The sequence below is a fragment of the Plectropomus leopardus genome, chromosome 17 (genome assembly GCF_026936395.1).
Source record: "Plectropomus leopardus strain MGB_pleo_1.0 chromosome 17, ASM2693639v1, whole genome shotgun sequence".
Classification (NCBI taxonomy): Eukaryota; Metazoa; Chordata; class Actinopteri; order Perciformes; family Serranidae; genus Plectropomus; species Plectropomus leopardus.
The window spans coordinates 11,352,556-11,376,169 of NC_142192.1; the positions used below are offsets into that span (position 1 = coordinate 11,352,556).

At 39.2% G+C, this 23,614-nt stretch overlaps 1 protein-coding gene across 2 annotated transcripts; it reads right to left on the minus strand.

Annotated features, from left to right (window-relative positions):
• Positions 1-3,628: 3,628 nt before the first annotated feature.
• Positions 3,629-21,772, minus strand: tmem64 (transmembrane protein 64). Of its 2 annotated transcripts, none has more exons than XM_042506916.2 (4): positions 21,572-21,772; positions 20,191-21,354; positions 9,537-9,692; positions 3,629-7,555 (listed from the first exon to the last, which is right to left on the minus strand). In XM_042506916.2, exons 2-4 carry the CDS (start codon positions 20,899-20,901, stop codon positions 7,364-7,366), a joined length of 1,059 nt encoding a protein of 352 aa, XP_042362850.1. In that variant the 5' UTR covers positions 20,902-21,354; positions 21,572-21,772; the 3' UTR covers positions 3,629-7,363. The 2 variants fall into 2 exon arrangements, with proteins under 2 accessions (XP_042362850.1, XP_087947000.1); XM_088090874.1 differs by having other exon boundaries at positions 21,508-21,772.
• Positions 21,773-23,614: the final 1,842 nt, after the last annotated feature.

Sequence of the window (23,614 nt, forward strand, 5' to 3'; positions counted from 1 at the left end):
AATCACTGTCAGAAATCTGAGCAAAGCTGTTTCCCATGGCCCTTCACTGTTTTGCCCTATTTGTGTGCGGAGCAGCTTCCAACTCCAGCACAGAGGAGGAGAACAGCAGCAGGCCATCGATGGTACAGATGGAGGCAACAGCTGTCTGGGCCAAGAAAGTGGTCATGTGATCTATCCGTCTGCCTTGAGCAGGATCCCTCTGCCAGAGGCCCATCAGCGTTGCCCTCCTCCACAAATCCATAAACATCCGCGCCATAAGTTTCCCTCTGGAAGGCTGCGTGGACGTTTTCCAAGATCATTTCCCTCACCCTGTTTTTTCAATTTTATAATTTCACTCAGATTTTTTTCAGCAGCCTCACAGATGTATTTTTGGAGCTTTCCTCTTAAAGCGTAGCCCTCAGTGAGAACTAGGGCTTTCATTTGAGGCCCCGTCAAAATGAATGTTCTTGGTTTTGTGTGGACGTATCCATGCGCTGGCGGGGAGGCTCTGGGATGAGGTTTGTCCTTTGAGGCAGGGTTGGATGATGATGGATCGGACACAGATCTGACCCGAGCCCGGGAGAGCTCGGTGGGTCTGTGCTGCAGCTCCTGGTAACAGATGGAGAAATAAAATGCAAAAAGCCTGCTCCTGTTTGATTGATAGACTGTGGCTGGCTTCTCTTTGGGGTTTTTTGTATTTTTTGTTGTATTTGGGGTGTGAGCAGATGGCTGCGGGCATCTTTCCCACTTTATATGTGTATGTGTGTGTGTGTGTGTGTGTGGGTACATTGGGCACAGCACTGTTCTCTATCTGGACCATGTCTGTCAGACACTGTCCACACAAACACCCACCTCCCCTGCACAGATATCTTGTCACAGGCAAGGCAAGGGCAAGCATAAGTGGTGCTCCACTCTACATCACCACCGCCACATCCATCACTACTTCCCTTCAAAATCGCTGTGACAAACTGCCCCAGAAGCCAGCATTATTTCTGGCCGTACAGTGCTGCCGCTGCTGCTTCTGCTGCATATTTGAGGACTGACAGTTATTTAGAGGTTTGCAAGATAAGGGGAAACCTTCTGAGCGAGAACATTTCATCTGCTCTCACTCTCAAAGGGTTGACGACGGAGCCAGGTAAATATTAACAGACTCATGCTAGGATTTGTGGTAAGGAAATAAGTATTTTATGTAATGTGAGGCAGCTCACAAAGATAGTGTGGAACTGAAATGTAATCAGCAACAGATTTCAGTGAAAACATCTGTTAAAAGTCAGTTATTTTTAGGCTGCTAGAGTCCATCTTAAACAACAAGGTTGACAGAAAATTTAGTAAAGGCAAACAAGAGCAGGGGTTGACTCAGTATTACATAACATATCCTGAGCTGTAAATTATTAAACAAAAAGAGGAGTTGACTAGATACAAAGCATTAAAGCAATAGAGACTGGGGTCACACCGTTTTCTGTCAGACAGATATGAGGTAGTTGATGCTGCTTACATGTCAATATTGCTATCGCTGTGGTCGGTAGCCTTATATTTAGCCTGCAAACATGAGAGTCAATCTTTTCATCAAACTCTGAAGAGGAAGTGAATAGAGGTTATCTCAAAATGTGAACTCATCAACATCCTGCACAAACATTTGGTAGAACACATTTAGAGTTACTTTATCTTCATGAAAAATGTGTTGAGCTCATCACAACCAGATTAAGTCCTCTCTACAATTCAGTTTAGGTATATTATGCTAAAATAAAATCCACTCTTTTCAGTTCACCTCCAACAGGATGATAGTCACAAAAAAAGGCATTCCAGACATGAGGGCTCTGTGTGGTGGGATTTTCAAAGACAGGCATCATTTAGAAATACATGTAAAAAATCACTGTTGTTAAATATTTATGTTATTCCATTATATGTTAAATTAATACAATGATTTAGTTTTTTTAAACTACATCTGAGATGTTTTTCAACATCTGTGATTGTAAATATCTAGAATACACATGGAAATAATAATAGTACTGGTAATACTACTAATTCCCTGGTCGAAAAAACAAACAAACTATGGGTTCTCTTAAAAAATACATACACGCACATACTCAAATTGATTTTTTTTTATATCAGTAGGGATAACAATGCAAAAAACATTTCCATTGTTTTGTTCTAGTGAGAAAATGCAAAGGTAAGATCATATTTGATGATTTTAAACCAATGCTTCACCCCCAAATGAAAGTTTGTTGAATTTGTGCAGTTTTTTTTTTCTTGTATTTCTCCACAGTGAACAAAGAATCCCTCCAAAAAAATCTTGATTAATTGAAGTTCTAGTCAGCCACATTTAACAACAGCAAAACTATGTCACAACATCCTTTTAAATCTGTCACACAACTCTTATAGTATAATCCATAAGTTTCATTTCAATCTCTTAAGTTTCATTTATCCAGTTGTACTTCTCAGACAGCTCTTTCCGACCCACAACTGAACAAAAAGTGAAACTTCTCTATCCTCTCTTTAAAGGCAGACTCCATTTAAAAAGCAGTAATTCTACCTTGCTGGACACAGGTGGGGGGGTGGTAGTGCAGTAGTTGGCACTATCGCTGTTCCAGGTTTCAACCCGCTGGCTGGCTCGGGTCCCTCTTTGAGTTTGCATGTTCTCCCAGCGTTAGTGTGGGTTTTTTCCAGCTTCATCTCACAATCTACAGACACGCAGGTGAGGCTGATTGGTGACTTTAAATTGTCTGCAGGTGTGACTGTGTGCTTTAATGGTTGTCTGTCAGCTCTTGATAGTCTGGTCACTTGTCCAGGGTGTACCCCACCTCATGTCCAGAGTCAGCTGGACCCTGAATATAATAAGAGGTTAAGAATACTGAATGACTGAATGAATGGACATGGGAGCTGCTGGTCTTTTTCTGGTTATGTTTTTGTGTGACTTTCATGTTTTAAGGCCCAGACAAACAAGGTCATCTGTACTTTGACCAAGAAGTTGCACTTGAACACGCCACAAAGACTACAGCCAACTAGCACATGCACTCTGGGCCTGCGTGAGCAGAAATAAATCTCCATACCAGCAGACGGCATTAGTCCATATTTGTCATTAAAAAAAGGGAAACCAGGAGACAGACAGGACGGATTCAAGATGCTAGTTAACACATTAACAACAAAACTTGATATTTTTGAAAGAACAAAGGATATTTATGTGCACTAGTGAACAATAAAACACATAATAAAGAACTATTTCTGCTAAGAGCTCTGCTAAAAAAAATATCATATAACCAATTTGTTTCAATATCATGTCCTCTTGACTTGAACCGTTGTTTCAGCCATTTGCTTTCCTCATATCTGCATGCAACATTGAAGATTCAACATGCTGAATCACCCTGAAAAAAAGCCAACATACACCAACTAGTGCCAATGGTGCGGGACACACTGCAAAGACTAGGGTTCCCTGAGTTTAAGGGCTGTCTGTGAACTACTGAGCATTCGACTGGATAAATGTGGCTTTTTTACACTACCTGCGTTGTGTAAGTTTGTCACTTGGGGGGTTGCATATATTTTAAATAATTATTACTTTTACTAGGATTAAAAATAGAAATAGATTGTTAATCTGAGTGTTTTAAAATACATGTACTTTAAAGAGTTTAAGTAAAACAAAACAGAACAAAAATTTTGTATCAAAGTCTGACAGGTTTTATTTTCTCTCTCATAAATAACACTGAACAAGCATCGTACAGCGATAAATATCAATATTTATACACTGTAAAATTCTCTGTATTACAAAATACAGTATATGTGTAATGCACTTGATACAGATGGGAAGTATTGCATTTCATAGCACCAAACGAGACCCTTAATGTGACCCTTTACGTTAATAACATCACGCTCTACTCCTCTTTAACAGTCCAGGTGTACAGTTTTATTCCAGATTCAGGTCTTGTGTGGATGTCTATGAAATATACTTCCCTTAGGAATCAGTTGTTGCATAACTATATCTAAGTTAAGTAGAGCCCACCTAGGAAGAACCAAAGCTTTTACTGTAAAACTGGTAATTTCCCCACAATCTCAAGTTTTTTAAAATTCCAGTTGAGAGACTAAAATAGTATGAAGAGTGGCCGATCAAGTTTCATGTGTTTGATTTTTGCATTAAACAAGAATAACGTCCACTTCTTTTCCATTTCTGAGCAGAACAGCTTTATAGGATCACACTTTGTTTGGAGGGTAGGGGAATTTCCCCCCAAAAATGTCACTGCTATCATGTGAAAGCCTGGTGTAGTTAGAGACAAACTCATTTCTGTGCTTTAAAAAAAAAAATGGGAAAATGAGAGTTAGTGAGTAGATTGTAAATATCTCGCTAGCAACCACAGAATGTATAATCTCTCTGTACGTAAACTTTCAGTCTGAAGTAAGTAACTGGAAAATGTGTCGGGTTGGATTCCGAATTTCACATGACAGGAAGTGACAGGCTTTTCATTCATCAGCAACAAGTGATTGGTGGTTAATGGTATGTGTCCACAGGATCTGCCATTTCCACACTTCCTTTTTATTGTCTCGTAAGCATGTCGATCTTAAATGGAGACAAATTTGGAAACTGCTTTTTTTTCCTTGCCTCAAATATTTTCAAAAATAGGTTTGATATAAGAAAGTTCCCAAACCAGCTGTCATGTTGGTCTGGGTTGAAAAATAGAGCAGATAGCACATGGACATAGTGGCACGCCCAGCAAGCTTCCACTGCTAGAAAGCGGTACAACATCTCATTTAAAAATATAAAAAATAAAACGCCCTGTGGACCGTAGACAGTATATAAAGATAGATGACATGACATCTCCCAAAACGTGAAGCCAAAACATCACACCCTGGTGGCTGGCTGAAGTATAGGTCACTATATGTTAGCAAAGGAGACATGGGCCAAAATAAAAACTCCAAATACATGTCAACATTTATTTTCCCAAAGATGGTTTCTGTCATTAGCTCTTATCACCACAATGTAATGATTGACAGCTGTGTTTAGGTGCTCGTGTTCAATGGTGCTGCACAACACCATGGAGAACATTACTGCATAGACTCTGGCTCCAAATTAGGTCGCCAGAGCAGAAAGGCAGTGGATGTTTTGGCTTCATTTTTGCACAGTGGAGGTGCATCGTCCATCTTTATATACAGTCTATGCTGTAGACATGTACCATTAGGGACTCTCCAAAGAAAGTGCTAGAAATCTGAACAAGCTGCTCTGATCACAGATGTTTGTGTGTCTCTTTCACATCATTGGCAGAGCAGAAATGTCCATCAGAGGCAGCGGGAGGTAACAGGCAGGTTGAACACTGAAACGCAAACCTGGGAACATTAATACTCAACCTTACAGTGGAACATGGATTGACTAACAACTGCAGTTTTTGTTCACTCTTGAGGAAAAAAAAAGTTTACCAGCAGATCTTTTAACATGGGAAGTAAACAGCTATTACCAACACTTGGCAACGGATCTTATTAGTAGGACTTCTATCATATATTCATTTTTTGCTTCTGACTTTCAGAGATTATTGCTAAATTCATACAGGAAGGGGCCCTTTCAACCAACATTTAGCATGGATAAACTCTTTTAAGAGGACTGACAGCATGGAATGTGTAGGGCTAACATTAAATCTGGCTTTGGAGAAAGAAAGAAAAAACATTTGTACAAAAAATTAAAATGAAAAACAAAAGGTGGTGCCAGTATTACAAACACAGGGACATAAAGATGGATATTTCATATAGGAGCCCTTATTATTCCTCAATCAGACTTTGTCTGAGGAGCAGCATCACAATAATTCATGTAAAAATAAAAAGTATTATCACATTCATCACTTAAGTGTCCATGTTGTGTTTGATTGTCGGCTTCTGAGACACGTCGGTTTCAACTTCGGACCAACCAAACCCCTTCCAAGTTTAATCTGTATGAAAATACTGTTTGTCTGTTTGTAGTGGACTGTGCAAGAGAACCTACAGCATGAGAGCTTTGTTGGATTATTAAGAGCTAAAACACACAAAAAAAATGTTCACAGATCATTTCTATAATCACTTAGCAACATTAGGTAATAAAATAATCAGTCATAAGTCACATGTAGCCTCCGCTCAGGTGGGGCCAGTGTCATGGCATCTGATAAGCTTTATCAAATTATGGCACGTAAAAAATATCAGCCTCTTTATCTCATCTTTTTTACTCATTCTCTATAATGTAAAGCAAGTAAAACCTTAAATAAACACAGACCTATGTTGTGTTATTTCGATGCACGAGAGTATTTCTGATTAGTTTGGTTTCAGCACTGAAATACGACATTCATGCCATTTTGCCTCCGTTCTTTGATCTATTGCACAGAACTGTCAAAACTATCACCTAAAGAAAAAACTATGCAATAATCCTAATGGATAACCTCAAAATGAAAACATTTCAATTACAAATGAATTAGAAACATTTACAGGAAAGCTTGACATCTCAGTTTCAGCTCAGTGTGGGAATCCTTCCGCAGCAGAACAAGTAGCTGTGCTACTAAGGAGCTAATCACGCTGCGCTTCAAACTTTTCCTGGCAGAAACATTCCTGAGTTTCCTGCTGTGAAATCTGCTCTCCTCTCCAGCTGCTCTTATCAAAACTGCAGAAGCGCCAAAAAGATCTCCGGGCAGACAAGGCCAATTCAGCTGATGTGGTCGTAAGCCAGCAGAAATCACACAGTAATGCTCGCTGAGAGCCCCCCCACCCCTCCCACCTCTCTTCATAGTCCAAAAATAAGACACTTAAAAAATGAACTGCTGAAGCCAAATCTCTCAAAAAATATTAATAAGGCCCTTATTATTTGTACTGTGAATAAGCACTGGATGTAGACATAAATCTCTAAAAACAAAAAACAGATGTAGTATGAAAGAAAGGTGCATAGGTCGGCATTCTTTTGACACTGAAACGGAAAAACAATTCCTTGGTTCTCTAGAAAGCTCCAGATTGCACATTCATAGTGTTAACAGGCAGTTAATGCCTAGCTATTGTTTTTAATGACTCACTCAGCCAACTCTGATATCTCTACACATCATTTCATTGACATCTCCTGTAACAGAGTAAATTAAGTTAAGAATGTGTTAAGAAGTACCTCAATCAAAATAATAAAAAACCTTTCAATAATATACCGCAAATCTATTCCCATCACCATTTCCTTGAAAAGGCGCATGGTCCCAAACTTGTAAAACACTGTACTGACTAAAGACATACGCTTTAAGACTTTTCTCCCAAGGGTTGTCAGAATATGATGTTAAAAAAAAAAAAAAAACGCCACCGCCGACATGTTTCAGACTCTGTCTAAACTCAGCGGGTTCCCTTGAGCTCTGCAGTCTTGTGATTCATTGAGCAAGTCATACCAGCTGCTGCCTTGTGTGTTATTTCATGATCACACCACGTTAATGCAGTTTCCGCCACCGGCTGTCGCCCTCTTGCTGCAGTAGGTGAAGCCGCTGTGATTCGTGGAGGAGCCGTTCATGTGCGACGACTTCAGTTCCATCTGGCAGGCGGCGATGGCTGCGTTTAGCTCTACCTGCGCCCGGTGCACGACGTAGAACATCAGGCCGATGCTGATGACGATCTGCAGAGGACACAGGAGGGAGTCACAATGCTGTCTTAGACATATCGTGGCTGCACACAGCAGCTGTTTCTTGTTTGTCCACTTTTATGGCCATTTCCATAAAAGTCCTTAATTTTTGTTGTGGTGACCTCTGTCTGTGTTGTGTCTAATATTTTGCTCTCCTCATAAATGTACGAGGAAGCGAGACTAAACACATTTGATAAACTGTACTTGCACACAATCTATTGCAGTGTATGACAACAACAAACTCATCTCAAAAATCTGCAGTCTCCAGCAAAACATTACACCTCTCACAGATGTAAAATTAACCCAAAATCTGAGGAAAATAACTGCCGATATACATTCATAATACTAGTGTGCTACAACCCTGATTCCAAAAAATGTTGGGATTCTGTGTAAAGTGTAAATATACACAAAATATAAAGATTTGCAAATTCTTTTCAATTTACTGTTTTTTGGAAATATACACTCATTCTGAATTTGATGCAGGCAACACGTTCCAAAAAAAGTTTGTACGTGGGTATTTTTACCACTGTGTGACATTTAACAACGCTCAGTATGCGTTTGGGAACTGAGGACGCTAACTGTTGAAGTTTTGAGAGTCAAAAAATTCTTTCTCAAGATTCACACGAGAGCCCCAAAAATCTTTAGAGAGTGTCTTTGAGAAAGAACAGACCAAAACCCAACCTCACCACTGTGAGACGTTGTTGTTTTTCATACAGGAAGTGTCTTGAGGCTGACATTGCCAATGAAGGGTTCTCAGAGTATTAAATACATTTTGAATAGCATGTGTGATACTTTTTTCTTGCATTATTCCACTTAAATGCATACAATTTTATGAACTGAAATGTTACAATTTGTTTGTTACTGTAATTTTACACAAATGTCTGATCTAAATTTTATGTGAATAGCTGCACTGGAAAAATACTGTATTATTATACAAACATTTAACATATTATATACAAAACAATATGTTAAATGCTTATTTTCATCACCTTGTCCTGAAAATAATTTACAAATCACTGCATTCTGTTTTTATTTTAATTTTAAACAATGTCCCAACTTTGTTAGAATCAGAGTCATATGCACTATATATACTAACTAGGCATCTGGGACAGATGTTGGTAGATGAGAATACACTGATCCTACTTTTTATCTCCCAATACCAATGCAGATTTTTCAAATTATGGTCCACCACCACTGATCTCTGCTCTAATGCTCACTTATTCCTAAAAATAAAATATGTACAAAAATACTGCATCAGCTCAGTTCATTTTAATTTAAAGCATAGTTTGACATTTTTGGAAATACACTTAGTCTTGCCAAGAGTTAGAAGATCAATACCACTCTCATGGGGCTACAGGCCTGAAGCTAGTTAGCTTGTTTTTGATGTATTTCTTTTGATGTATTTGTCACTGAACAAAGATGTGTCCCCTGGTTGGTAAACAGTAAGACATAACTGGTCTTTATCAGCTTGTCCAGATGGAGTTTCCCACCACTAGTGTGAAAAAAGGCCTCTGTGTGATTAAGGCCAGTTGTCAGTGTAGAGCAACAGCTTTCAGTTCTGAATAAGACGCTGATACCTACTTAATCTGAAAGTGACCCTTGACCCCTGTGAACCTGTCAAATGTTGCACTGAGAAACACCCCATGATGCTTTAGCAGTTGTGAGGATTAAATGCTGCTTCTGCTCAGTTTTTTGAGCAAACTGAGCAGAGGCATGGGGATGTTTTGTATATCTACATAAGACTTAGCATTCAAATTCTAGACATTTGTGTAACTAAACACGATGACGCTTGTGCATCAGAATGAGGTTTGACAGGCTTTGTAGACAACATGTACGTTTGAATGTAGGAGAGAAATAAACGCAGTGATCAAAACATTTCAGGGTCAGGCTAAGACAAAATGTGTAATTCAGGGTTATTTGAAAACGTTAAGAATTTAGTATTTTCACACTTAATGTATTCTCCCCATGAGCTCACCTGGAGGCTGAACACAAAGTAGCCGCTGACGCTCTGCTCAGCGATGACGTCCTCCATGGTGCGAAGCGTGGTGCCCAGGTAGGAGTTGAGAAGCTGAGTGGGCAACAGACCCACAGAGGAGGCCACCAGGTAGTTTGGCAAGGACACGTCTGTGATCTTAAAATGGAGACACATCTTACAAACTTTGGAAAACCAAACAAAAGGATTTAAGCACACTGGAAAAAGTATAATATAGTTCTACATTAACATGAGAAAAATATATTTCAGTTGACATGCCGCTATGATGCTCTCATATTTCACCTCTAGCCAGAGCTAGAGGTAGAATATGGTATCGAATGTGGGAAAGGGTTATATAATGCTCCAAAGTTAGGCTAAATTTTGGGCAGGGAAAAATTGCCATTGCCATTTTCAAAGGGGTCCCTTGAACTCTAAACTCAGGATATCTAAAAAAAGGGTCCTATTGGTACCCATAAGTCTCCCCTTTACAGACATGCCCACTCTGTGCAAGTCCTATGCAGTTTTTTGGGAAAACGCATGCAGATTAAGTAAATATTATATTACAAATGGGTTATTTTTTCTTACTAAATTTGAATATTTCTGCATACTATGTTTTTTAAACAGTCTTGGAAGTGCATAAATTGGGTTTGACTGGAAAGTTGAGATTTTTTGGAGTTAATGAGATCAACTGTTTTCATGTGTGATGATGTTAGCCCCCACAATAGCCATTTCCCTTGTAGTGAGACAATTCTTTAAAAGGACATCACTGTATAAATTAGCTATTGTGACCTCTAGGATAATCATATCACACTTTACAAACACAAAGATAAAGACCTTGCTTTCATAGGTATGTTGACAATAAGGGGGTTTCTCTGCTGTTTCCAGAACAGAAGTGCTTACCATCCAATTGCCAACAAGGGGAATTCTAACAGTAGTTTTTGATACCATATCACACCATGCAATTTTCTGTGGTTTTCCTCAATGTGTCTTCATGTGGTATTTTAGAGATATTTTTGACCATCTCTATCAATTTTCAAGCGGACAAAACCGTGTAACATATGGTATCAACCAAAAAAAATTGCTGCAACAACTTATGTGACATAACTGAGCATGGGGATGGCCGACATATACTTTCATCGTAATGTCCTACACTCTTAACTTTAAAAGTTTCTATAGGCACCTAAAAAACACAGTATTTATTACATATGATGACAAGAAAAAATTGACACACAGTGCTGTGCTGTATCTTAAATTAATAATCAGGTTACCCGTTTTCAGATCATGTAAACCATTTCTAGGTGATGTATACTGTTGACATGCCATTCCCCCCAAAGATCCCCTGTACTTCCAAAAAAAGACAAAAACACATGGAGGGTTGCAGGGTTGGAGTGAAAGAGGTTAAGACCAGGGCTGACATTCAGTAGCGTTTCCTGCTTCATTGCTTTAGCTGAATGAAATGATGAATTAGCTTTCAGAATCCAAACCCTTGCTCATCCCTTGTTGACTCTATTTAGGTCCATCTTTCAACAATGTGAAATCACACAAGATTTAAATAACAGTTAAGACCTTAATATTCAGAGAGCTAAAACTCAAGCTTAATGACTACCTAGCTGTTTTGTAGAAGACAAATTGCTGAGAAGAGATTAAAGTTTAAAAGTTAAAAGATATTTGATGTTTAATAAAACGGGAAGCAGTTCGAAAATGGAGCCTGCTATCTGAACAATATTTGGTTCATATTGTTGCCATTTTTTACCAAACTGCTCATCAACACAAAATCTTTTTGTACTAAAGGTGTTTCCCATTTGCTGAAAGATTTAATGATCAATATGTATACAAACAGAAAAGATAAGAAGGGTGGGTTTCTGACAAAAGTCATATTTATAAATATATGTGTATATATCATAAAGTACTGAGTAAATCAGCTGTACTTGATCTCAGAAATATGTTTTTAAAATTAATAAATCACTGCAATGCAGCATGTTATCATCCCATGCAGAGCCACTGGTTTTAATGCAGTTATGTCATATTTATTGGCCTGTAAAATACACCCAATAACCAAAAGTCTTTTGTCTTGAAGTGATGCTTATGTGCAACCTACATTAAATTTGTTTCTTTTGTGATGTAAAAAAATACACAAAAAGATCACAGCTACAATGTTATTTTTGAGGACAAGTTGCTACGAATGTATTCATTTTCACACACAAAAAACTAACAGACAAAAAAACAACAACAATCTGAGTACCATTATTTGTAGTTACCTTGAATTACAACATACCACCCAGCTTAGTGTCTCATTTCATATCTCAGTACAACCACCTAAATATAAACATGTGTCTGCGTTGCTGTCACCCTTGATCCCTTGATTAAGTGATGACATAAGCCCGTGTGTGAGGATGTGACCTTGGCACTGTGTGCTCTGTGACTACGCTGTGGCTGATAGCGTTGTGTGCGGGGCTGTGGTGTGTTGCTGCCTCGACCAAAATGCTATCAGGGCTAGAAAACATTAATGCTCAATCCAGCCTAAGTGTCTCCTCGCACTGATAAATCCTAAACCCTCCTCTGCTATCACACTTCACCAATAAGGGTTACACTTCACAGGACACTGACATTATCAAAAACCTGGTTAATCAAGCTAATGCTATCAACTTGTTTATCCTCAGTGTGTTTAGTTGAGCTTTTTTTTGAAAAAAAAAAAAAAATACACACATTCACGTAAGAGGCCTTTCTCCTTGAAAAACAAGCACTGATGTATCCACACCACGTGTCAACACAATCAAAACGCCTTCAGCTGATCTCTGAGACATGACATGTGAGCCAGTGAGAGCTGCAGAAGAAGAAAAGGAATGCACTCTCTTTCTCTCAGCCATCATCCCCGAGTTGTGAAGCACATGTCCTCTGAAGTCTCTTCCCACCCAGGCATCTAGCGTATGCAGCTGCCTTATATACGACCAGGGAAGGGCTAGTCGTTATTTTTATAACCGCACAGAGAATTCCCACTGAACCTCCTACTCGCTTCTGCAAGCCTGTGTATCAAGATAATCTGCAAATTCAAGTGAAAAAACACCCCATCCTAGCCTTGACCTGATTTATTCCGAGCAGCAGCAATGCAGGTCTGAGTTTGTGCTCGTAAACAAAACAGTGAGTGGGGCTTCTCGACTGCATACTGAATTTCAGGATTGCTACGGTGATGCTGTTTCCCTTTTTATCTGGACACGCACAAGGTTTACCCTTTGTAGCGAAGGGTGAAGAGCAGGGCGTAATTAAAGGCTTGCACAAACATGCCTGTAGTTAGGGTCCTTATAAATCACAGGAGGAATTCACCAATTGCTTCATCAGCTCATTATGACAGCGAAGGGACAGAGCCAGGCCAGCGAGCAGTGACAAAATGTAATAAGATACACACGGGGACCTAAATGTGTCTATTTCATCCACAAAGGATTCGCAAACATTTTTCCTGAGCTGTCCCATTGTTTTGCTAACTACTGCAGTCTTTGTGTCGTTTTAGGTTACCAGCTATAATGTAGCACCATCCACTTCAGCAGAAAGAAGCAGAGGCCACGGTGAAATGTAGCCTCATCCACAGAAAGTGCTTACCAAGGGCAGCGCAGACAACACATAACTCCAGAAGTACCCCACCCACGGATAGTTTCACCTTTTATTGTGGACAATAAGAGAATAAAGATACAATATCAGCTAGGTTCAATAATGAACCACAGGGTAAGATGAATTACAAGGTGTACAGTTGAGAGACTGGGCTGGGTTTGAAAGCCCCTCCAGGCCACAAAATGAAAATGTAGCAGAAGGGGCAGGGGAACTGGCGATTCAGCTTATTAGCCTGCTTCTGGCACGACTTTCTTAACTCCCTTCGTGAAGGCTCCACTCTGACCTTCACATGTCCAGGCTGAGGTTTGTGCTCGAGGAGCTGACAGCCTTATTTCTCCAGTTCTACTGACCTTGAATAATGGCTCGGGGGATAGGGTTGCAACTGTACACGATTTTTACAGTACAATAACAGTAACAGAAAATATCACGGTTTAGCAGTGTCACGATATACAGTAGACAATTACTAATATCGTTATCAGTCACAATGACCCTTATAGTAATGAAAAAAGAAGGGTTTTGTGGTTGAACAAATGCTTTACTACTACCAAACATCTATTTTTCTGCCATGGTTTACCTTGAAACTGGTTTACTGCTGCAGCCTTACTTATTAAGCCTGTAACATTTTTTTTGCTGCTTGGGGCATCAGAAACTAGTTGCTAACACAACATATACATATAATTACCCTTCAGTTGTTTGCAAACAGTTGTTTATTTGCACATCTAGTTGTTAAAGAGCTACATGATTCATTTGGAGTCATGTTAATGACCACCTGGTAAGATGAATATTTACTCTTCACTGACTACATTTACACACACAAAATATTCCTGTTTTTGCCATTTTTTTTTTTTTTAGAAAAAGACAATATTCCTTCTAAGCTGTTTACATGGTTAATGAAGATCTATACTCCACTAATGTTCCAGTGTACATGCAGGTGTGCATACTCGGGTTAACAAGCCCCAATATGTCATTTACCACATTAGAAGATGGAAAAGAGAGATAGCTGGAACCGCTTGCGCCACTTTGCTTCTTTGCATCAAAATATTATTAAAGTTTTACACCAATGGCTGATGACTCATTCTATGGTGCAAACACAGCCTACACAGTAGGCATTTTTCCTTTGCATTGCATGCATTTCTACACCAGCCTTGCAAACAGCTGGCTAGTTGGTTGACAATGCACAGAGCAGACAGTAAAAAGGCAAGATGCCACGTGTCACAGACTGCTGTAAAAACCCCCAATGGAGACGCATATTCAGAATACACTGTATAGGTGTCCAAAGAATGCTCCTAAAACCTGAACAATAGCAGCATATCCCACATGTTTTAAATGGAAGAAGCTGTTTACATAACCAGTATCAAATTTAGAATAATAGTGGAATATTAGTGTGCATGTGAACATAGCTATTGTATCCCCTTGCATTTCATTCTTTTTTAAAAAAAATAATAAATAAATATATAGATATTAGGAAATAAACTTGACATTTAACATTGGATTCCTTAAGCGTGTTTACTTCGTATGTTGCAACTTTTAATACTATGGTGTTATTTCTGCGTAAAAAGGGTTTTTACCTTGTTGTTTTGGGTTTTTTTTTAGAAAAGCATTATTGTTGTTATTCACTTCAGTTTTGGCATTCGAATTTCCAGCAAGACGCAGTTCATGTTCTTAGAAAGAGATAATACCATCAGCATAGCAACCAAGGAGATCCAGAGATATCAGACACAGCCTGAGCCTCTGTGAACAAACCAGCTGCAGCTAAATTTGGATTGAAATGCACTGACACGGGAAGACACTGCTCTTGTTTTAGCTCTGGTTTTGGTCTCTATCAACTCTTGAGGGAAATATCTGGCTCTGTAGCTGTTAAAGGCTCAAGGCCATGACAGTGGTGAAGTTGTGGGCTGCACTGCAGAACAGCTGAACAATGAGCTTGAGGGGAGTTTCAGATTCTGGTGATAATTCAGACCACATTTTATGGATGAATTCTACAAAAATTAAGATTATCCCACAGGGTTTACTTTCTTTTTCTTGGCACTGCAAGTCTATAAATGTGTACACCTAAAATATGTCAATCTCAAAAGTCATGACAATGAGTCAAACACAGAGAGGCTGCATTTTCAAAGACAAACAGCTGTCATAAGTTGAAACTATGCAAGAGAAATATGACAAATGCAAACTGGCATACAACCAAATATGACCCACTTTCGTAGCAGTTGTGTTGTGCTCCTTGAAAATTGGCATCCTTTTTTCATAAAGTGTTTATGTGCTTTCTTCTGTATATAATAACCCGGTGCAAACTCAAAAACAATATTTTACCAGGCTGTCAATTAGCCAGCCAATTAAATTGACCCTGGTGAACTGACTGTGGTGCACCAATAATGCTGGTGACAGAGGCAGCAGCAGGGCCACACAGTGTACAGAGTCTGTCCCTTTGACTTTGACACCTCATTTTCACCTCTGCAGAACGACAGTTAGTTCAATGTTGTAACTACTGTTAAGGCTACAGCCATGATCCTTGCACAAGTGACACACTGCAACCTTTGTACACTGAGCTGTGTCCTAACTATAGAGCCTGAAGTATAAGGCTACTACAAACAGAAGCCAGTTAAGCCAGTCAGGCAAATGAAAGCCATCTGCTAGATTTGTGAGTCCTGTTTGAAGAAGTCTTTTTACAGGTTAACTGCTGACCAGTGTGGGACCAAAACATGGAAACAATTCATTTACCACCACAAACTGTCATACTGTTTAGCTTGTTGCTTACAACATCTGCCTGAAAAAAAAAAACTGGACAAACAAGTCTCCAACATGCCAGCATCTCTACAATGGAAACATGCACTCCCTCCACACTCATCCTCCACCCTCAAATGAACTTAGAAATGAATTATCTTCCACTTTAAAGATCACTTCAGCAGCCAGCTCCTGACTTGTGCAAAAACCAGTGCTCACTATTCAATTTTAAGGTCACAGCCTGAGCATTTTAATTTGAGACACTTCTCAAATACCAACCTGTTAGTCAATGTACAATTGCAGCAAAAATGTTTACTTCCTGCAGTGCATTTTGTTCCTATAGTCATATGATTCCTTATATTATCTCACTTCACTCTTGCCAAGTGACCATTTTCATTTCTATGAATATGTTGTCTTAGTCATAAATGATGAGCAACTTGCTCCAGAGAACAGCGTCTGTCAACTAGGGCTACAACAATAAATGGATTGGTTTTAATCTGCAATTATTTTGATTACAATCAAATGCTTTTGATTTGACCTTTTTTTCTGTCACATGTGATGGTAAAATGTATATCTTTGGGTTTCTTTATTGTTAAATAAAATAAGCAATTTCAATACATCTCCATGAACTGCAGGAGATCATATCTGTAATATCTGACTATTTTATAGACAAAATGATTATTTCAGAGAACAATCTGCAGGCCAACTGACAAACAGATAATTAACTACGGTTAATGCAAAATGAAAATTTACATCAATACCATTTCTAACATATATAGCAGGGCCTTTAAGCTGTTTGCTTATGAAGTACTATTTCATCATGCTATTAATAAGTAATTGTATAGATGCATACATATTGATCAGTGTTTCCCAAAGCCCAAGGTGACATCCTAAAATGTCTTGTTATCTCCATAACCCACAGATATTCAGTTAACAGTCACGGAGGAGTAAAGAAACCACATAACATTCACATTTAAGAAGCAGAAAATTTTGACTTTTTTAAAAACAAAAAAAGATTAATTAATAATCAAATTAGTTGGTAATTAATTTAATAGCTGACAGCTAATCATCTAATTGTTGATTAGAAGATACTGAGCTGAACTGCATAAAATACATGTACTTCAAATTATTCTCTTTATAATAACATACAACAAAAAAAGATTTCTAGGCTGTAGGAGTATTACTGTTTTGGGTTGCATTATTTTGACCAAAATTTCTAATATTTTGCATCCTTGTGCATGATAGTGTGAGTCGACAAATCATAACAAAGAGTGTTCAATTGAATTAAATCTAACGTAAACTTTCTACCAACTATTACCTCAAAATGTGTAAGAGATGGTCAATACAGCTCTGACACAATGAATATTTTAAAAGAGATTTGCACAGGGTTTATTGTATGGTGGATGTGAGTGTGTATAAAGTGCTGTAAAATGCCAAATACCCAGTCTCCTGAGGAATGTCTAAGTGTATCAGTCACCCCAGAAAACTTACTGGTTTTGCAACATGCAATTACTGTGCTTGTGAATCTCACTTACGTCATCTTATTTTTTCTTTTCCTGCCTCAGGCCTGTGCATCAACTCCTTCATGCTTTAAGCTATAAATGCCTCTCAAGCACCCCTCTTCACATCCACTTCTGGATGTTTGGGCTACTGTTGGTTTCTGCCTTCAACGCTATTTTGATTCTCTTCTCGTCAGATATTTTTCCATAAACACAGGGCAATGCTCAAAACAGCTTAAGTTAAGGGGAAAGGAAATGTCACTATTCACTGAAAGAGAGTGTATGAAATATGGTATGATGAGGACTTTGCAATTTCATCCAGCTGCTTTCTGTTGAGTTAATGGTTTTAAATGTGCATTCTGCTTTTGAAATGAGATGTTGTTCCAGTAGGATAATTCCAGTTTGACAGGAATAAACTGAACTTTGTCTTTTCAACAGAGTTCATCTTTGGACAGATTTCTATGCTTGTTATATTTTAGTCATTCTTTAATCTAAGTCAAATCTTTGTCAGGTCAAAATGTTTGCGTATAGATGTACATAAATAATGCATGCACAAACTGCAGATATTTGCTTATGTACAGAGGATACAAGGAGGCAACCACTTGAAGCACAGTTTCCTGTTATGCAAAAGCTGATACTGTTCTGGTGTAAGTGCTACTCCTGTATAAGGATGTTCCTAATGACAGATTTCCCTGATGTTTAAACAGAAGTTTAAAGTTAGATCAGCCAACTAATCTTAAAGTAAGAAAATGCTCAGAAAACAGTCTAAATTAAGCCCAATTTAATCTATAAGGTTAAAGTTAAATAACATTCATTGAAAACAATAATCTTTAGGAAAATAAATCTTTAGGAACTGTGCCTGATAATTACAATTGCATTGAAAGAATGCAATTGCATGAATAATAATTTTAACCAACTAGTATTTTTGAATGCGACTAGTGAGGGTAGCAACATTTAATCGACTGGTCGACCACATCCTTACTCTAGTGCAATGAAGTTTAAACCAGTTAATCTATGTATTCTTTTGCAGCCTTATTCTTTCAATATTTAGTGTAAAACAAACCTTGTGAATATTTCTTAGGTGTCAGGGCAATGTAAGACAGTCATGTGAAGGGACTCTATCTAAAAATGTGGCACTCGTGAGGCACTTGAGTTTTCTTGAGGCAGCATGGCTTGAAATACCCTGGAGATCCAAGCTTGAGTGGCTACATAAAATCATAAAAGTTCACCTTTGGGTCAGTATTCTCAATTGATAATTCATTTACAACTGGCATAACATTTTTCATGTCGCATGGCCTCCCAGCTGATTTCCTACACAGTAACTCATCCCACAGGGTTTTTACCATTTGGAGGTATCAATGAGTTGACTCAGAAGGGTAATCAGCGTATAAATTATTCAAGCCTTGTATGAAGGTCAAGGGCCTCGGGTTAAGTGTAAGAGTGCAGCTGAAAGCAATATCGTGATACTGCTTAGCTTCATGATGTAGGTCACATGGTGTTTGTTGCCTTGACAAATGACTTCGGATTTACATTACGGAGAAAAAAAAAGAGCATGTCTATGATTTATTCTACATTACCTTACCATCATCAGATCATTATTGAATTCAGAAAAAAATACTCAAATTATAAAGACTCAAACTAGGACTTAAAAATGTGATACTGAAAGTTCAAACTGATAAAATAATTGATGTCCTTAGGCAACAATAGAAATTATAGCAGCGACTCCTCTATCTACAAGAGGAATGAGTTTCCTTTCTCTGGGGACTGACCTTATATTTTCATTCCTGCTAGGAGACTGTGGTCTGCCTTTAATAGTATAGTGACAAGTCAACTACTATGTTTAATGTCTGAAATAATTCACGACCAAAAACACAAGTAAAACAAATACTTGATGATGCTCCCTGTGTCTTTCTTGAGACTGGTGTCTTGCTAGTATGATTTTCCCCGTGTAATAGAGTAGCATAACAATAAGAAAATAGTTTCTCTCTAAACCCAAAAAGGTCACAGGCTTAATTCTCATGACTGTTTGTTATTTGTTGAACTGTCCTCTAGTAGGTTAATGAGCACTCCCCCTGGCTGGTTCATTGCTGTGACCTTTATGCTCACACCAGGGGTGTCCAAATTTTTTAGAATGGTGGCCGGATAAAATAATGTGAAAATACCTGGGGACCAGCTGCTTCTCGCATCATGTGGATTTAAAAAAAAAAAATCCCATTCAGGGCGCCCAGTAGCTCACCAGATAGAGCAGGCAACCCATGTTCAAAAGTCCTTTCTGCAGCGGCCAAGGGTTCCACAATACAACAGGCCACAATTCAATATATCGGGATAAAGTGCATTACTGTAAACAAGGCAACTTAGTGTGATATTTTTTTAAATCTAATTTTACGGAAAACTCATTAAGACCATACCACCATATGCATAAAATCTGAGAGGAAGAAGTTAAGTTTTTAAATGCAATCAGAGGAGTAGGATCTGTATTTTTCGTAGCCCCTGTAACACGCTATGTTGTTGGGTTAGAATGGCAGAGTCATACAGTTGTAGACAGATTACAGCACTGCTGTCTAGTAGTTGGGAGTTTAAACACAACACATGTAAACTATTAATTAAAAAAATCAATACTATATTATCAAACACACTGTATTACAAGCCATAAAACTGCAATACTCAAGTTTATCGATATTGTCTTACACCCATACTTTCAAAATCAGTTCAAAATCACTCCGAGGGCCAAGTTTGGCTGGACTTTGGACATGCCTGGCTTACACCCATGATATGAGTTTACAGTTGACCCTAAAGCGAAAGGGAAAAGCTGGTAATGTCGTTTTCATACTCACCGAGAAAACTGCATTTTGGAGCCCAAATGGTATGGGGGTGAGTCTCGCTAAGGCCACAACTTTGAGTCCACTTCCTCCCTCCACCACTCGTATGACAGCACTGAGCTGTTCACTGTTCCCAACCTTGTTCAGCACCCAGTCAGTCAATAGTCGTTTGCACACCAGGTGTGCCACAAAGGTCCCTATTAAAACTCCCACCATAACTAGTCCCATGCCCAGCACAAAGCCATAGAGGTAGCCAGCTGCCACATTAAGTACAATATATCCCCATCCACACGGGAATGATACAATAATCAAACCCACTATAAACAGCAAGGCTCCGACTAGGCTGTCCAAGCTCTCCACCCAGAGCAGGAGGTCCTTGAGGTACTGGCGAACCAGGGCAACCGAGGAGAAGCACACAGCAGTCAGGATGCATGCAAGCAGGGCGCTCTTGAAGCAAAAGGTGGTGATACAGCACGGGTGTCTGAACTCTCCACTGTTGCTGAAGGTCGTCCCCCCTGTGTCACTGATAACCTCAGGGTCTCCATCTGACTTTCCTATGACGGCCCCCGTCTCGTCAAAGGCGCTGCATATCAGGATGTCAATTTTGTCACACTCCTCTGTGGCAGTCCTCTGCAGCCAGCGGTTCAGCTGAATCTGTGCCTTGCCAACTGCATGCTTGAGAAGCTTGGTAAACAGCTGCACGGTCGTGGACCCTGACATTGACATGTTGGCCCTCAAATAACCTCTGGGGACCAGCAGCAAGGTTCAGATGATCTGTCCGACCAGGAGACAGCTGATGTTTGAGGTTTCCGGACAGTCTTTACATCCAGCGCAAGTCCATGTCTAGCAATATCAATTCGTTGAGCTTCAACAGAGGCAAGTGTCTATTTACTTTTAGGAAGATGGCTTTAGCAGTGGTACCCCATTGCTATACAACTTTGAGAGTGTAGTGAGACATACAGGTGCAATCCGTCACTCTCCTTGGCCATTACATTAATTGTCCAATATCACAATGTTTATCTTGGATACACTAGCTGGTCCACGTGCCAGGCTAATGACTTAAAAGTGCCAGTTTTGTAGTCTCTGTCTGTAACACTCGCCATATCCAGAGTTGTCACCCCCGAACTCAGGACAGTGAAGAGTCAATGGACGGAGGGAGCAGTCGTCAGGGCAGGAGAGCTGAGAGGACAGAGACAAAACAACCCAGCTCTTCTTTAGACTGAGATAACCCGAGCCGAAGTGGTGCAAGCACATCAACTTTTAAGACTCCACTAACATTTCCATCCCGCTAACGTTAACGTACTAGCATAAATCACTGCAGGGCTAACTTACTCCTGTCGTTAGCTAACTAGCTCGGTGCGTGAATAAACTCCACCGTTGCATTTCAGAGACTAACCGCCGTGGCTGGCCTCCTCGTACGCTTCTGCGGCACAACAGAGCGACAAACGAGACGTAGGAGCCGGATATGAAAAACCAGTTTGCTCTTTCTGTGCAGGCTGGCGGTTGTTGTTTCTCTCGTCGCCTTCCCTCCTCAGTGGAAACTGCTGCTGTTGACGCTGTTAAAGCTATTCATACCAACCACTGTTTGTGTCCCAGAATGCCAAGTAACCTCAGCCCACGTGACCGACGGTTATGCGTTCTCATCCAATCAGAGGGCTCCGGAAGTCATCGCGAGATTTACGCTGGGGTTCACTACAAATTATGTTTGTTTTGGATCAATTATCAATTATGTATGGTTTCTGCTGTCAGCCACTGTGTTACCACAGAAGCAGAACAAACTACTACAATGCCATGGGCCATGATGTGGTACTTTAATTATTTAGATCAAGTTACTTCAATGAAAAGGGCATTCATATCTAACCACATATCCAGTTTCGAGAATCAATTAGGAAGCAGTGGTGGAAGATGTACTTTGATCTTTTAATTATGTGGGCCTGTAAAAGTAGCAATACCACATCCTTTAACGACACGTAATGACACTTAAATACAGACACAACGACACCAGTTTTGATGTAGCTTCCAGAAGTGGAGCTCTAATGATTTTTTTATACCATTTGGCAATTCGCCCTAAAAAATATGACTGATTTTATAAACTATCAATAGTTTTTTTCTTTTTAAGAAGTCGAATGAGTGGATATATTAAATAGCATAAAATGGAAACACTTGTCAGTGGGCCAACAAGTTACTTAAAATGTTATAAGGTAAAACTTTGAATGCAAGACAACATATATTCCCAGCAGTAAAACTGAAATATATGGCCTCAGATACTGTGCCTAAGTTAAAGTATGTAACCATTATTCATAATTGCTACATTATTATAATTCACATTATTGGAGTATACTGACAAATTAACATGTACACTGTTTTATAGCATCATACATATTGTAGGTGATTGAGACATGAGCAAATTTTTGTTATAGACAAATATATACTGTAGGCTATAACAGTCATGTAAATGTCATCCTGTTACATTCTAACACACATACAATTTAATTCATATATTTTTAATGATAAAAAGCAGGATTTCTAGTATGCAACAGAGTTCGTAATGATAGTCTCCTGTATTAGTGAGAGCATACAGTAAAGTAGCCTGAGGGGAATCTCCCTGCTTGGCATGCTCATCATAAATTCATAATGAGGGGAATGAAGCAGACAATATGTGCATTCATGCATCTACCACCACTTGCTGCCTGCCTCTTCCAGCTGTGAGTGAGGAAAGTTGTTTTTTTTCAGAGGTACTCCTCAAAAAATTATGTTGTAACCACTATCTCAAAGGCTTTTATTTTGATATCATACATTGTATAGGCATAGATGAAGCCACAGATAATGTTTAATGCTTCACATTAAAAATGTTTATGGTTAGTTTGTTTTTATGTTGGAACTGACTGCTGTACTGTCGTAATACTCCACTAGATGGAACTCTTACACAGATTTACAACCAATCCAACTACATTACTGGGTTTATTAATGAGTTGGATCACTCTCAATTTACATGGAAATATTTATCACTTGACAACAATCTCATCCAATTTATTGCCTAGTTTTATTGGGTACATCATATTTTAGGATGCACTGTTTCACAGGTAAAGCATGTTGCTTCAAACACTTCACAATCAAGAAAACTTCCATCAAAGGAGTAAATGACCAAAGGATCATTGTCCTGATGTCTGTGGTCTTGAAATCCTTTGAGAAACTGGTGTTCACCCACCAGAAGGACATCACAGACCCCCTGCTCGACCCCCTGCTGTTGGCCTACCTGGCAAACAGGTCAGTAGGTGATGCAGTCAACATGGTACTATACCACATCCTGCAACATCTTGACTCCCCAGGGACATGTACAAGTTGACATCAGCCCAGCATTCAAAAGCACCATTGCAGAAATCCTCCAACTCACCCAGCTTACTGTCCCAGCCTCCACCTGTCAGTGATTCACAAACTT